The sequence below is a fragment of the Ovis aries genome, chromosome 12 (genome assembly GCF_016772045.2).
Source record: "Ovis aries strain OAR_USU_Benz2616 breed Rambouillet chromosome 12, ARS-UI_Ramb_v3.0, whole genome shotgun sequence".
NCBI classification, from domain to species: domain Eukaryota; kingdom Metazoa; phylum Chordata; class Mammalia; order Artiodactyla; family Bovidae; genus Ovis; species Ovis aries.
Genome location: NC_056065.1, coordinates 63,608,473 through 63,624,901, shown reverse-complemented (window position 1 = coordinate 63,624,901; position 16,429 = coordinate 63,608,473). Strand labels below are relative to the sequence as shown.

At 40.8% G+C, this 16,429-nt stretch overlaps 1 protein-coding gene across 1 annotated transcript in view; it reads right to left on the bottom strand.

Annotated features, from left to right (window-relative positions):
- Window positions 1-533: 533 nt before the first annotated feature.
- LAMC1 (laminin subunit gamma 1) overlaps window positions 534-16,429 on the bottom strand; it is a 121,618-nt gene continuing 105,722 nt past the window's right edge. The window contains exons 20-28 of the mRNA XM_004013858.5: window positions 16,093-16,172; window positions 14,160-14,297; window positions 13,501-13,645; window positions 11,265-11,414; window positions 10,883-10,997; window positions 9,716-9,915; window positions 8,303-8,461; window positions 5,548-5,647; window positions 534-3,578 (exon numbers count right to left, since the gene is read on the bottom strand). Coding sequence (XP_004013907.2) covers window positions 3,322-3,578; window positions 5,548-5,647; window positions 8,303-8,461; window positions 9,716-9,915; window positions 10,883-10,997; window positions 11,265-11,414; window positions 13,501-13,645; window positions 14,160-14,297; window positions 16,093-16,172 — 1,344 coding nt within the window. The 3' untranslated portion in view covers window positions 534-3,321. The remainder of the gene's footprint in view (window positions 3,579-5,547; window positions 5,648-8,302; window positions 8,462-9,715; window positions 9,916-10,882; window positions 10,998-11,264; window positions 11,415-13,500; window positions 13,646-14,159; window positions 14,298-16,092; window positions 16,173-16,429) is intronic.

Below are 16,429 nucleotides of genomic sequence, written 5' to 3'. Positions count from 1 at the left end.
TCCTGTAAATAGTTATACTGGAGCACGGCTCCGTTCACTTGTTTACAGATTGTCCCGGCTGCCTTCCAGGTCCAGCAGCAGAGCTGCTGTAATGGACACTGTGAGGTCGGCAAAGGGCGAAACACTTACTTTCTGGAGCTTTACAGAAAGTTTGCCAGCCTCTGTACCACACCAAAGTATCCCAATCTGAGACAAATATATATGTGTATTACACTGTTGGGTATGTCTGTGTTCAGTCGTGTCTGACTCTTTGAGGCTCCACAGACAGTAGCCTGACAGGCTCCTCTTGTCCATGGAATTTTCCAGGGAAGAATTCTGGAGCAGGTTGCCATTTCGTCCTCCAGGGGATCTTTCTGACCCAGGGATCGAACTCGTTATCTCTTGCATCTCCTGCACTGGCAGGTGATATACTCACCCACACTGGACTGTTCTCAGGAAAATCATCCAAAAAATACATTATGAGAAGCTTCCCTTTTGTCATCCCTTTTAAAATATCTTACATCCCCAGTACCACACTCAAGCCACACCAAGTATAAAGGGTTACAAATATTCAGATTTTATTATAAATAAAATACTGTTCTTTTTAACATAAAAAATGCCAAGTGTTGCATTTTTTTTTACCACCCTGGAGAGCAAGACTGTAGAGATTAAGGCAAACAGCTCAAGTGAAGGCACATGGAAAAGGGCCACAGTTGGAATTAAAAGGGAAACTTCCAGGGAACACCTGTGTATGTTCCCTGCGACACCCCCGCATTCTGCAGCAGCCACCCTGTCAGTTTCATTACATATGATACAGATAACTGGAACTATACAATACAATAATGGCTATATTGCAGGAGTGTAATGAAGGTATCCTCTTATAAAGAACTTTTATCTTAAAAATAAAATTCTGTTTAAAAATATACCACGTAGATGGAAAAGGAGAAAAGAAACCACCAATCTCCCCAATTTCACTGTGGCCTAAGACTTACTGGAGTGAACCTGACCCTCAGGCTAGGTGGGAGAACCACCTTCGCAGTCTATCTTCAGTCCTTTTCCCGCAACCTTGACCAAAACATCTACTGGGATGTGACCACGTAACAAGAGGAATTAGCTAGGAAACACTGATGTGAACACTTGGCAAGAAAGAGTCATGCCTCCTGTGATGGAGAAGAGGCCTGAGAGGAGGAACAGCGTGATGCCAGGTCAAGACACCACTAAGTCAACTCTGGGATGCGAGGAGGAGACAGACAGGAGAAGAACGAGGACAGACCACCTCTCCCACTCTACCTGTCCACAGCACGACCTCTGGTGCCTTACCAGTGCTCAGTAATCACGCACCTCCCGATCAAAATGATCCATCCAGGCCAAACGACTGCCAGAAAGGATATTTCCAGCTCATCCCTGGCTAGGCTCACACTGATGGTGCAGATGCCCTTCAGCACGCTTTCCCAGTTCCAGCACGCCCTGTCAACCTGGCGTTCCTGCTCTGGGGCAGGCGTTAAGAACACTGTGCTGTGGTTGAGGACCACCAGGACTGCAATGGAAGAGGGTTCCAGGTACCTCTTTCTCGTGGCTGTGTGTGGAGGAAAGCAGGTGCATGTGAATGTCAGAGAACAGACATGCTGCAAACACAAGGCGAAGGGCAGACCAACGGGGAGCAAATCCAATCCAAAGAACGGCAGATGAGAGAGGAGGAGGTATACAGACGCACTGTGCCAGTGGAGAGGAGAAATGAAGTGAAGAAGTGAACGGACAGTGTCATTCCAGAAACAGGACAAGGGTATTTACATAAAATCCTTACTCTATAATCATGATAAACAACAACAACAAAAAAAAAACACATTCACACAAAAATATAAATTTGAAATAATTAATAGCACCAGTGTGTCAGATAATAGTTTCTTTCCCCCGCTACGCAAAGTACAAAGTTGCATAGTGTTAAAGGCTATATATGAATCCTGAAGGCGGGCTGGCAGGAGGAGGAAGGGGTTTGTGGCAGAGAATCATCACGCTGTGATCTTGGAAGAAAATCACAGAGCTGAGGATCAGAAGTTGAGAAGCCCACTAGGAAACTCCACGCAAGGGCCTTCCGTCTACACCTGGAGGGGAAGGTCTAGAGGTGGTTTAGATCACAAAGTGCAGGAACTAGATGGTGTTGGCAGCTGCGTGAAATACTGAGTGCAAGTATTTGCCACCAGGATTTGGCAAACAATGTGTTTTGAGGGATTCTACGTGATGGGAACATCAGAAGAAAATGAAAACTAAAAAAGGGGTCTAATATTTCATCTCTCCTCAATGGAAGAAAAATGGATATGTGGGATCCTGACAATGCAAGTCACATCTAAATTCTATCCCTTTGCTAGAAAAGACTAGGACAAGGAGGCTTTTGCTTTGTCAAGATTTTAAGGACCAACCACCCTTCTCTGCCAGGTTAACAATGCTAGTTCCAAGACTAATATACTAAAAAAAAAAAGCTCTAAGAATTAGTTTGATTTTGGGAAAAAAAAAAAAAAAAACTTTAGTGGTTATCATATCCCTATTTCTTCTGTATAAATTCCACTTATAGGAATAGAAGGCGTCTGTTGGTGAGTGCAAGCTGCCCGGTCAGATTTAAAGTATCAGCTGCCCAAAGATCTGAAAAAAGTTTATCTTCCTAGTCAATTATTAACATCTGAGAAAATGTTCGGCCTACTTCTGCAGTCTCATATTCTCCTGGAGACTGTCACAAATCATTGCATCCTTACCCGTGGATGGCTCAGTGTCCTAAACTCAAATAGCTAAAACAACTGATGATGGCTCTCGACATTCTGAATGACCAATACCTTTGGCACAGGAGGTGTATCTCCTTCTTGCTTAAAAGGAGGAGGGGCAGGAGATGTAGATGCATTTTCTTTGCCTATAGACTGGATATACTGGCCATCACAATGCTACTGTTAGTAGCCAAACTTTTCCTTCATAGAAACAAGAGTACTGAGACTGAGGAGGTTCTGTTGGCATCAGTGAGAAAGGGAGGGCTACTTGCTCAGCCCTGGCATACAATGGTTCCCACGAAGTGTTTAAGCCGCTGTACAGCAACGCAGGATGCCACGTCCTTATGAGACTCGGAAGGGACAGGTAGGTCTGAGGGAGCGCCGTTAAGTGGAAGAGAGACTTTATTAGATAGAACCCTTTGTTCCTGATTCACGATGTTTAATTTGCTTCTCTTTAAAACTTTGTGACTTTTCCTGGTTCAATAGGACAGTGGTGGAGAGCAGCAGAGAGTGGGGGGCAGGGGTCTGAAAAATGTAATCTTTGTGTGCAGGCACTCTGTGGCCTCTCAGTGGCTCCCTAAGGAAGACGCTAGGGCTTCTCAATGGACGGGGTGTTGAAGCAGCCGGAGGGTAAGGTCTTCTTGATGTCTTCCAGGTTGCGAATGTCCTTCAGGATCTCCTCGATGTCTCGGTTATAGTCCATGATGGCAGCCTCCTGCTTCCTGGCCTCGTTCTCCAGGTTGGACACCTTCCTGTCCAGATCACTGACTTTCATTTCCTCTTTGGCTTTGTTCAGGGTGCCTTCAATCTCATTTAGCTTGTTCAGGTCCACTGTGTCCAGCTGGCCTACAGAGTCAGAAGAGGATAGACGCACTCAGTACGAATTATGACATCACTCCACAAGTACCGGCCCCCGCCCCCCAAACCCACCAGCCTTTTTGTAGAGGAAGACCAGCAGCTGCCATTACACAGAAGAGGCCTCAGATCTAGACGCCTAACTAATGAGAGAGAACTCTACTTAATGCACTGCGGTGACCTCAATGGGAAGGAAGTCCAGAAGGGTGGGAGTGTGTGTATACGTATGGCTGATTCATTTTGCTGAAGAACAGACGCTAACACAACCTTGGAAAACAACTGTACTCCAGTAAAAGTTAATTTAAAAAGGGAGCGGGCACTAACAATGCAAACCAAGCGCAAACACTGACCTAACACAGCAGGGATGGTCAGAACACTTAGATGTTGGGGCTGGATTTTTTCTTTTTTTTCCCTCAGAATATGGTTTCAGTGAAATGTTTTCTGAATATATCGTTACTATGTCCTAGCCCTTGTGCCTTACTTGCGGTTTGAAGGTCATCTAGTAACGTTTAATCCCTTTTTCTTTTTCATGTTTCTATAGGTAATCTTTTTGTCTTTTTAGTACCCTTTAATAAACATAAAAATCTTTAAGCTAGAACCCTAAGCCCTCAGCTCTTGGATATCAGGGAGACGGCTGCTTTGGGGGAGTGTTACCCTGCTCCCAGAGTTAGACTCTATATAGAAGCCCTCCTGTGGAGAATGGCCAGGGTTGAAAGGCTGAAATAATTTTAGCAAAGCTTTGCTTTAAAATTAGCATGAAAAAGAGGTCCTTTGAAAGGAACTATTTCTATATAAACGAAAGCAGACAGCCAGCTGCAGTACTTGATATATACTGTACTTGATTAAATTCTCACAAGAACATTTGACATCAATGATTCTCAGATGTTAAGTAATTTGCCCAAATTTGCACGGCTTACAGGCAACAAAGAAACGATTCCAACCCAAGTCTGACTAAGTTTAAAAGCCAAACTTTTCTGCCACAAAAGCTACCTCTTCTAGCTTACTTTCACTTTAAAATCCATCTGTTGGCACATAATTTACTAGTCTTCAAAATTAAGACAGATAAAAATATCACACACACCCCACAAAACAAAACATTGACCAAAACCAAACTTTAAAGACACATTAAAATAGGATGCCTTTCTACACAGCTGTACTAGTTAAGAGTATCATGTGTGTGCTAAGTCACGTCAGTCATGTCTGACTCTGCAACCCTGTGGACTGTAGCCTGCCAGGCTCCTCTGCCAAGCAAGAATACTGGAGTGGGTTGCCATGCCCTCCCCTCCAGAGGATCTTCCCAACCCAGGGATAGAACCTGAGTCTGCTACCTGGCAGGTGGATTCTTTACTACTAGTGCCACCTGGGAAGCTCACAGGTTAGAGAAATTACAGCTTTGTAATGCAGACTGGTGACAAAAGTACATCTATGCTATAATGAGGCCTGCTCCCTATCAAACTGGATTAAAGGAAAATTTGAGTCCTTTTCTGCTCAATTTGAGTCTTTTCTGCTTTTCACTGCTTATATTTCCTTCAAAACAAAAGCCTTTTCCTCTCATTTTGCATAAAAACCATCAGTTCATCAGATTATTCTTTGCAGTGTTCTTTCATTCTATCACTGAAATCCTTCACTTAAAACTCTTTGAAGACATTCTGCCAGTGGGATGAGCTACGGATGATCACTGCTCAACTATATTATAAACCTTGACCATAAAAGAGCCATGCTACCTGGCAGCAAACCTTTAAAATTTTATTAAGTCCTTGGATCATGGCAGATTCCAATACTGAGGTCAGATTCCATGGAAGGACCCAGTTAAGTACATGCTGAGTTAATACAACTTAAAAGTCATGATTCAGTTTATACAGTCTTTGCACTGTAATATCTACTTTTGAGTCGACTATCTCAGATCCCAAGAACAGTACAAAGAATTCAAAGATTGCCTACAATGACTACAGTTACTTACCAAGCTGCTCCAGGAGGTCATTAATAAGGTTGAGGAGGTTGGTAACAGAGTTTTTGGCTTTTCTGGCATTGATCTCCGCTTCCTGAGCAGCCTGTGAAGCCTGTACACCAAAAAAGGATAAATAATAAATGATACATTTTCGTCTCCTTGAAATATCTTTCCCCAATGAGTCAACAAATCTAATTTTCAGATGGTTTCCCTTCTTCTAACTCGTGAAACTATAATCTCTCACTGTAGGGATTTTTTGGGTCATATCTTCATGTTGAGGATGTTGCTATTTTTAATTCATATGATCGTCATAAAGAGGCAGTCGTATACCTATACTGTATTTGTATTTCAAAGATCAATATTATAATTTCTTTTTCTCACTTTCTTACTCAAGAATACATGACGGTGTATTCAAACTAAAACCCATCAAGCAGAAACAAGTTCCTTAAAAATTTTTTTTGTGGTTCTCTGCTTCTCCTTTTTTAAAAATCTAACTAAATTTATTTTTCAGCCACACCATGCAGCATGTGGGATAGATCCCCAACCAGGGACTGAATCCACAGCCCCTGCAGTGGAAGCATGGAGTCTTAACCACTGGACCACCCAGAAAGTCCCTACAAGTTACTTTTTAAGGATGAATTAAAAAAAAAATTAATACATTTTAGAACTAGAACATGTCCTCCAAGACTTGATTATCAGAAATAGCCTATTCTCAGAAAATTTTCATAATTATGTGATATTCTTTTAAAACTCCCTCTCCCCTGTCATCACACACGTACATACACACACAAACTGAGACAATACAATTTACATTTTAAAAAATCAACCAAAGGTAAATCTATTTGGGAAAATTCCATGAAACCTGAACAAATATGCTTCTGCATGAGTCACAGGAAATGGCAATGGAAGAGGAAGTGTCTAAGGATCAGAAAACAGATGCTCTCACAAATAAATCTGGTCGGGATATACACCAGTAGCTTTGAGCTTCCCACCACAGAACTGTTTTTCCTAGTTTTTTCTGGGTCAACAGAAATACAAAACTTTTGGATAGAGAAACAACATGAAAATTTTAAAAGAAAAAGAAAGCAAGAGGAAAAACCCTTCAGAAATTAAGGATTAATCTCTGTTCAAATCGCAGCCACTACCACTGTGTCTTCCCAGGCAGTCTGCGAATATCCTAGCAGAGCTGCTGGCCCTCAGACTGCAAGTCACCGGTGGCATTTATCCCGCTGTCTGCAGCCCCCTCTTCTAGGAACAACTGTGAGCTTTCACTCTTCTCCTTGAAAAATAGGTTACAGACTCCAATAATACTGATGCAATTCTGGCCTTTCAGGTATTTAACTATAAATGGGATAATACATATGAGGGTGCCCTGTGCTCCTTATAAATTATTTACTAAAAGGAATAAAAGATAGATCTTTTTTCTTCCCTTTGAATGGAATCCATACCCTCTTTGAGGGTATGAAGATATAGAGAATATGTATCTTTTCCCTTCTTTCAACAGGCTCTAAATCTCATGATTCTATGACTGCATTAAAAAAAAAAAATCCAGAGACCCTCAGCACCTATGAAAAACACACATTTTTACCATGTGGGAATTTTCACTTGAGACATACCTTGCTATAGAAAATTCAGATAATCTGAAACAAAAATTTTAAAAATGCATAATCAAATAAGGTATTTGCAAAGGGATACTTCTGTTGTCACTTCTCTAAGGACTTCTTCATTAGACTAACAAGCTTAGTAACTCTTCTTTCTATCCCAAGGTGAAAATGATCTACCATGATCATTTATACAGTCACTCAGCTGTGTCTGACTCTTTGTGACCTCATGGATATAAAGTCCATGGAATTCTCCAGGCCAAAACACTGGAGTGGGTAGCCTTTTCCTTCTCCAGGGGATCCTCCCAACCCAGGAATCGAACTCAGGTCTCCCGCACCGCCGGCAGATTCTTTACCAGCTGAGCCACCAGGGAAGCCCAAGAATACTGGAGTGGGTAGCCTATCTGGTCTCCAGCAGATCTTCCCAACCCAGGAATTGAACTGGGGTCTCTGCATTGCAGGAAGATTCTTCACCAGCTGAGCTATGAGGGAAGCCCACACAAAGGAATTCGTGTCTCGTCATTACTGTGATTATAATCAGACTGAACTGGAAGGAAATTATTTACATTGTGACTCCACTAGTATTTTAAAAGCAAAATATTGCATAAAACAGAAAAATGGACCCCAGTCCTTTGGGGGACCACGCATTCACAAGTTAATTTTGTTACAAACAGAGCTATGTATACATATCATCACAATAAGTGAAAAATTGAATTGGATGTAAGTTTGTATGTTTTGTCACCTTCAAATCTGTCCTTTTACACAAGAAACTGGTCTTTGCTAAAGGTAAGTTGCTGGGAGACTAAGAGGAGGAAGGAAATTAACTTTTCATTGCATTCCTTTTTTTTCCCTTTCTGACTATATCCCATTTATGAATTACTCATTCAAAAATATAAATACATACTTTCAAATGTCCTAAAACCTCAAATGTGTAAAACAATGTTTTGCTTTTAATTGAGAGTAGCTTTGGAAAGGAACTCTTGTGCAACAATCTGGCAGAAGATCCAAATTCTTTGTCTTCTATGTAAGTTACTAACCCAATTTTTGATCAGGAAACAATTGAAAACAGAAGTCAATAGGAAAGAGACTCCTCAACAAGTCAGGTGTTTTCATCACAAAACACCCTTCACTTTCTACTTGTTAGCAAAAATGCCAAAATCACTTACCATCCCTGCCATCATCATATCCTGGTCAGCATCCTCTTGTTTTTTCTTCAGCTCTTTTTCTGCTTCCTGTAGTTGTTTCAACATATTATTCACCTCGTTATCCAGATCTGTAACTTCTGCAAAAGTCCTTTCAGCATCTGCCTTGGTGCTGGTAGCGTTCTAGACACAAAATAAACAATTGCTGATGAAAAAATGTTTTCCTTTCTCTAAAGTATTCTGCCACTCAAAACTAGGATCCAGAAACAACAGGGCAATAATTTGCCCTATAATTTGTACTGTAAGTTGAATTATGTTATCATTTATTTGAGCTACAAATAACAGTAATGAAAAAAATAACATTACCAGCTAACATAATAACATTTTACAAAGCACTGTTATTTGTAGCCTCTTATTTAATCCAGTTAATAAAAATTCCTGTTCTATTGTTGCCATTTTTAGTTGGGGTCACATCGTGGCAACATTTAACTGGTGTATACTTTCCACCGCATCACACTGATTAGACTCTTTCACATGGATAATTTTCTATTCAAAGCTAGTCTTATTCTAGTTGGCAGTTCATTATAATGTACAAAAAGTCCATAATCCTGAAATATGATATATCTGCTCTAAATAAACTAAAAAATGCGTGTGATTTTCAAACACATGTAAGTTTACAATCAGCTCCAATCTCTCCTTTAAATGAAACAGACTGATCTTTAAGTAGGAGAAAGCCACCCTAAAGAAGTTATTCTTTAAAATGAGTAGAAAGAATCCTGGCATGGGCAGCTATAAAAATTCTAAAAAGGTGGGGCTTAGATATGGAAATATGTTTGAAAGGGGGGCATGAAACACTGTATAGACTTGACCCTCTTAAAAAGACAGAAAAAAAAAAAAAAAAAAAAACAACCAACTATCCATGGCAGGGAACTGTGTTTATTTAGAAAGAGTCTGACTTTTTTTGTGGGAGGGGACTCTGTGGGTCCCTGAAACCATCTCCTGCCTCACATCTCAGACCCTGCCACCAAGACATGGTAGAGATTTTAGAGTAAAGGACCCTTTCTTTGTTGTATCACACAGCATGTGGGATCTAGTTTCCTGACCAGGGATTGAACCTGCACCCCCTGTATTGGAAGCATAGAGTCTTAACCACTGGACCATCAAGGAAGTCCCAAAGGACCCTTTCAATAACTCTCCCCTCTTAATCAACGTGGTTACCTGCTCCAACGCTTGGTTAAAAAAAGAAAAAAGGGAATGACAAAGATGGAGTAATTTAACTTTAATGGAGTCAAGGAAAAAATGAGCAAGACCTTCAGTGTGGCAGGGCGCGGGGCGGCAAGGGGGGGCGGGGGGGCAGGGTCTGGAACCTGGAAAACAACTAGAGAATAGAGAACAAGTGAGCAAAGGCCTGGTTTCGGACAGGAGGGGCGTGCACACCTTCTGGACGGCGCTGGCGATCCTCTCTGCCTCGTGGGCCTTGTTCCTGGCCTCGGTGGCATCTGCGGCAGCATTGCCCAGCGCTTGCTGAGCTTCCCTGGTCTTTTCATTGGCTTCAATTATGGTCTGGTTGATGGCAGGGATTCTCCTTAGGGCCTCCTCTGCAGCCGTCTTGTTATCATTCACTCGCCTATCAAAATCTAAAACAGGTTCAAGGAATGCATTTGAACTAAACTCTCAACAAGCCAAAAGGGAAACTTTCAGGGAGCTGTCACGAGATTTTGTTTTATGAACAATGGAAGTCAGGGGGAAAGAATGAGAAACAACAGGGACTGAAATCTTAGGAGGACAAAGCTTACGGCTCTACATGGAAGATTCATGGGAACGAACACCTGCTTCTGCAAGGCAAACTCTCACTTGAAACATTTATTTTCGTGCAGAACCGAGGATGCTATCACCTCCACCTCAACCAATACTGAAAGATGTAGCTTATTCTGTGTTTGCTGTGTGTAAGGAACTGAGTTGAGAGCTTTATGAATTTTTCTAACTGCATCACTGGTATATGTTAGAAAATTGAGGATTAAAAAGGTAGGTCATTTTTTCAAGGATTCACAGTAAGAGTAAGAGGTAGATCAGGGATTCTAACTCAAACCCACTGATACGGAGCCCATACATTCAACCATTATCCTGTAAAGCTTCTGTATTTACAGAACTTATATTTATCAGAGGCAAGTTCAAGGCTATACAATGAATTGAGTGTAGTTCTTTTTTATCTTGGGTAAAGAAAGAAAACAAAGACTGAGATGCAACTGGCAGAGAAAATTAAAGATACTCTCAACTTACCAATACTAAGCAGATAAATAGGCATATCTTGGTTATAAGAAATATACTCTTTTTTTGGTTTTCATACCATGGGTAAAATGACATGAGATCTGGGATTTTTCTTTGAAATATTTGACATAAAAAAGGTAGGGAAGGTGTTGAAGGATAAAGTAAGTGCAGTAAAAATCTTAACTGTTGAATCTGAATGACAGGTATACAGGATTTATTATACTATTACCTCTCATACCGTATGTGGTCAGAGAATCTCATAGTAAAAATCTCTAACAAAAGAAAGAAAACCAGCCTAACAGAGGACATTCACCCTGTTACCTCACCCTCTCATACCTTTCAGGTTGTTGAGAATGTCATTGGCTTCTTGTAAGGTGTTTCGTCCCTTTTCGGCAGCTTCTTCCGCAAGAGCTTTGGCAGCATCAGCTCGGGCAAGGAGCTGGTCAGCAGTCTGCAAACACATGGCAGATCAGAGGACAAAGCCTCCCAGGTAAAGCCCTTCTCTCTCCTAACAGACCAGGTACCTCCAGGCCACCCCACTCTGACCAGCCAGCATACAACAGGTTAGGCCTGGGCATCGGCATCGCACCCTCCTCTGATTTCTTCTTTGTGTGTTTCGTTGCTTCTGCGATTTGTGGTGACAGCTCAGATACAGCTTACAGTCAGACAATTTTAATTTTTGTCTCATGAAATGAAGCAATCTGTAAAGCAAACCAACCTGCTGTTCAGTCTTTCCTTTCTCCAGAAGGTTCTTTACTTCAAATTCTTTGCCTCTCATGTCCTCTCTGAGGTCCTCGTAATCTTTCAACTTCTGGTCAATCAGACGGTCCAGATCTTCAGCTTCCTTCTTGATTTTATTTGCCTCATTCTATGAAAAGCAAGCAAGATCACATATGTTAGAAGAAACAACCTAAACTGCCCAAAAGATAGCCTCAGTTCAGTTCAGTTCAGTTGCTCAGTCGTGTCCGACTCTTTGCGACCCCATGAATCACAGCATGCCAGGCCTCCCTGTTCATCACCAGCTCCCGGAGTTCACTCAGACTCATGTCCACCGAGTCCGTGATGCCATCCAGCCATCTCATCCTCTGTCGTCCCCTTCTCCTCCTGCCCTCAATCTCTCCCAGCATCAGAGTCTTCGCATGAGGTGTCCAAAGTACTGGAGTTTCAGCTTCAGCATCAGTCCTTCCAAAGAAATCCCAGGGCTCATCTCCTTCAGAATGGACTGGTTGGATCTCCTTGCAGTCCAAGGGACTCTCAAGAGTCTTCTCCAACACCACAGTTCAAAAGCATCAATTCTTCGGCGCTCAGCTTTCTTCACAGTCCAACTCTCACATCCATACATGACCACAGGAAAAACCATAGCCTTGACTAGACGGACCTTTGTTGGCAAAGTAATGTCTCTGCTTTTGAATATACTATCTAGGTTGGTCATAACTTTTCTTCCAAAGATAGCCTCAGTAACTCTGTAATACTTAGTAGATAGTTTTGAAAAGAATAGCACAGGGCAAGATTTTATGGACCTTTTTAAAGAAGAAAAAAAAAAAAAGAGGAGGTATACCCTACCTATATGCAGTAAAATGCACAGTACTTAGTTTAATGAGTTTCAACAAATATATTCACCTGTGTAACCAAACCCCAATCAAGATACACAGTATTTCCACCCAGGAAATGCCCTTGTATCTCTTTCCAGTCCATTTCCCCACCCACCTCTCCAACAATGTGGCTGTCACTGGTCTGTTTTTTAAATCATCATAGATTAGTTTTGCCTATTGTCAAATTCCATATATATGAAATCATAAGTACGTACAAACCTAGACAGCATATTAAAAAGCAGAGACATTACTTTGCCAACAAAGGTCCATATAGTCAAAGCTATGGTTTCTTCAGTAGTCATGCAGGGATGTGAAAACTGGACCATAAAGGCGGCTGAGAGCCAAAGAATTGATGTTTTTGAACTGTGGTGTTGGAGAAGACTCTTGAGAGTCGCCTGGACTGCAAGGAGATCAAACCAGTTAATTCTAAAGAAAATCAATCCAGAATATTCATTGGAAGGACTGATGATGAAGCTGAAGCTCCAATACTTTGGTCACCTGATGCGAAGAGCTGACTCATTGGAAAAGACCCTAATGCTGGGAAAGACTGAAGGCAGGAGGAGAATGGGATGACAGAGGATGAGATGGTTGGATGGTATCACCAAATCAATGGACGTAAGTTTGAGCAAGCTCCGGGAGATGGTGATGGACAGGGAAGCCTGGCGTGCTGCAGTCCATGGGGTTACAAAGAGTCGGACACAACTGAGCAACTGAACAACAATGACAACGGTATGTACATGTCTGAAGAGATTTAAAATATTATGATAACAAAGTCAAGACCTCAGACATAAGAATGGAAACTTAACATATTTCAAGTTTAATGTAAAAAATACCCCATTTATATAGAACCTGGTGTGAGGATTCAGGATTAGAGTACAGACGAAATAAAATATCATCAATCCCCAAATATTTTACTTGCCCCAAAGCATCCTGACATAGTTCTTTCATTTAAACCACTCTGTTATTTCTCTCTTATTCAAAAGCAGATAGTGCCTGGGAGCAACGATCTAGGTGTCAGATATAATTTGGATTTAACAGGCTGCCTTGCTCACTCATTCACTGAAAGGGGTGAGCCTGTTCCTTATATGGGGTGAGGGTAGGGGTGTATTAACGTATCTAATCTAGAATTCTGACTTTACCAGTAAGTCAATGAGAGGTCAGAGGAGGTACTGGGTTGGCCAATATCATAAGATCTTATGGAAAAACTCAAATGAACCTTTTGGCCAACTCAATAGGGACTGATGTCAGTTGAGGGGCACTCAGAAGAGTGCTCCCCCAGACTGAGGGGGGCATGTGGGTGTGTGTTTGGTAGGGAGAGAGTGGGGGTGGCAAGTCTGTGCAGGCAAGCTGTCAGCCCAATACCTCCAGTGCTTCCGAGTCCACAGGAGTGAGCTGGGCTACACTGGCGTAGATCTCCACCGCTTTATCACCAGCCTTCTTGGCCTCCTCATGTACTCGGGCAGCTTGCTTCTCCAGATCCTGGGAGATGTTCTTCGCTTGTTCGTACCTAAGGAACAAAAGATGTGACCTAATGAAAACCTACGTTCCTTTTAGCATCTTAATGCTCATCAGATTCATTCTAGTTTAAATCACTGTGACAGTATTTTCAAAACCTCAAAGAAATGCTATATTAAAATGCTATTATTTAATACCAATATAGCTTAAATTTCTAATTCACCTCATCACTTTATAGCATATAATGTACCATACACTTTCTTATTTCAGACACCTTTTAAATATATGTAGCTTATTTTCTCTGCTTATTCTGTGATTATTTTTTCTCTTCTCATTTATGCAGAATTTTAAGTAACATGGTTAGTCTTTACCATTCTCTGCTGATACAGCCACTGGATCAAATAACATCTCTGTGGCTCTAGATCCCTTGCTCTAATTACTGCATCACTTCCAAAGCACGATTAATAAAAGATACCTTACTGCATGAATGTCTGGCCTGAACTCACCAGCATTTAATTCATCATTGCACTGGTGCCACTTACAAGAACAATTTAAATTGTACTCACTTTCTGTTAAGCTCTTCAATCTCAAATGCTGTTTGATTTTCTCCTGCTAGCGTCCTCAAAAGCAGATTGTATGCCTCAGCTGAGGTATCATTGGCTGTCTTCGCTACTCGTACAATGTCATCAGCTTCTTGTTTATGGCTATATAACATAACAGGAAAAGCAAGTCATGAAACAGAACCTTTTAACAGGGAAAGCAGCAGAATTCCGGTAAACCTTACCTTATTATATACATATACTACCACAGGCAGAGTTCCACAAATATTGAAAAGTCTTATAAATTTGGAATTTTGTTATCATTTCAGTGGTGCTGAGTTTATAAATTAGCATTCTATAATGAGAAAATGACACTTCTCAGGAAGATTAATGATATAAAATATATAGGGACAAACGCTTTCGCTTCCTAAAAATTACTTTTAAATTTAATTATTTAAGAATATTTATATGTGAATCTATGTGTGCTGGCAAGAACTCACTTCTCTAGTCATAAACACAAATCTCAGACCTTATCTTTAATGGCTACTCTGGTTCTGTTACTACCTAATCTTAAAACCCCTGTGACTATTCGGATTTCTCACATGCAACCTAGGAAGAGCAATTCAATGCCAAATGGCAGAGAACACGTCAACTGGGACTGCTGAGCAACTGCTAAGGGTTTTTTTTTTTTCAGCTCTAAAATGTCATATTACATTGTCACACTGCAATACATGGCCATTCTTTCTGATCTGATAAACTTTCCTTCAAATTTCATGCAAGAAGTCCACCACAATTAATTTATCTCCAAGACCTAATTTTTCTTGGGAGCTTTCTATAATGTTTTCAGCTGTCTTCATTTAATCAGAAAATCCAGCTCTGAAACCATGAATGCTCTATGAACTAAATTACAGCAGTTCACACACACACATTTACAAAGAATAGAAAGAGAGCACATATGTTAAAGCAAAAAGCCAATGCAATTGCTCAGACACTGAGGCTAAAATTCTATCAGGTTTTATTTAAGCACCCTAGACCCATGAGGTCTACTGTTTTACAATGCATTTATAAACATTTATTGAGTACTTATTATATGTCAGATACTGGTTCAAGCACTGGGACTTCAGCAATGAATAAAGCACACAAAAATGCCTGCCCTCACAAGGACAACTTTTTAGCAATTTTATTTTTTAAAAAATGCTTTAACTTGATGTCTTCTACGATTTAAAGTCTTCTTAAGAAATTGCCTTATCGTTAATCAGGAATGAAATGATGTGTTTGATTAATTTTCACATGTATGATGGGTGATTAAATATTTTCTATTGAAACTTGAAAATAAAACATTTTTGTTAAAAATTTCAAAATAACAACAAAGACAAGGGATTTCAGTGGTGGTCCAGTGGTTAAGAATCCGCCTGCCAATGCAGGAAGACATGGGTTCAATTCCTAGTCTGGGAGGATCCCACATGCTGCAGAACAACTAAGCTCAGAAGCCACAACTACTGAGTCTGTGTGCCCTAGAGCCTGTGCTCCGCAACAAGAGAGCCACCGCAATGAGAAATCCCACACTGCAACGAAGAGCAGCCCCACTCACTGCAACTAGAGAAAGAACACATGCAGCAACAAAGTGCAGCTGGAAGTAAATAAACAAAAGAATTTTAAATTAATAACCTTAAAAAAAGCAGCTAAGTTCTGAGCTTATCTACTAAGGTTTCAAAATTTAGATACAATTTCCCTCCAAACCATCACATTCTAATATTCAAAATAAATATTGTAATATCAAAGGAAAGGGAAGAAAAGAGTACATGTAGTTCTTTTCAGAGTACAGTACGTAACATTTCAGAAAAGAGAGCAAACTTTGCAGAAGTAATTATGTGGGAAGTGTCTGTGGGTGTAGGATGGAACATGTACACGCCGTAACACAAGCCATAACTTAATCGTTAACAAGGGATCTGCAGGTTACCGTTCAGCAAGCTTCCGTGCCTCTTCTGCCAAAAGGGTCATGTTGTTGGGGTCCCCTGTAGACTCTGGCTGAGCGACTGACTGAAGAGGAAGTAAACAAGGCGCTGATCTCAAAGGAGGGGATTATTCATATTAATCAACAAGCGTCAAAACTAACTTTTTATCAGTATTATTTAGAGAATGAATGCCTCTTCGTTTAAGAGATCTTCAGTTAATATCAGCATCCTTGACTACAGATTATTATTTCTATTTTCAGCAGAGAATAAAGAAAGCTTAAATTGCCTAGAAGGACCAAAACAAGAGACAGGACCCAGATGTCCTTTGGTTTTAATTCAGTT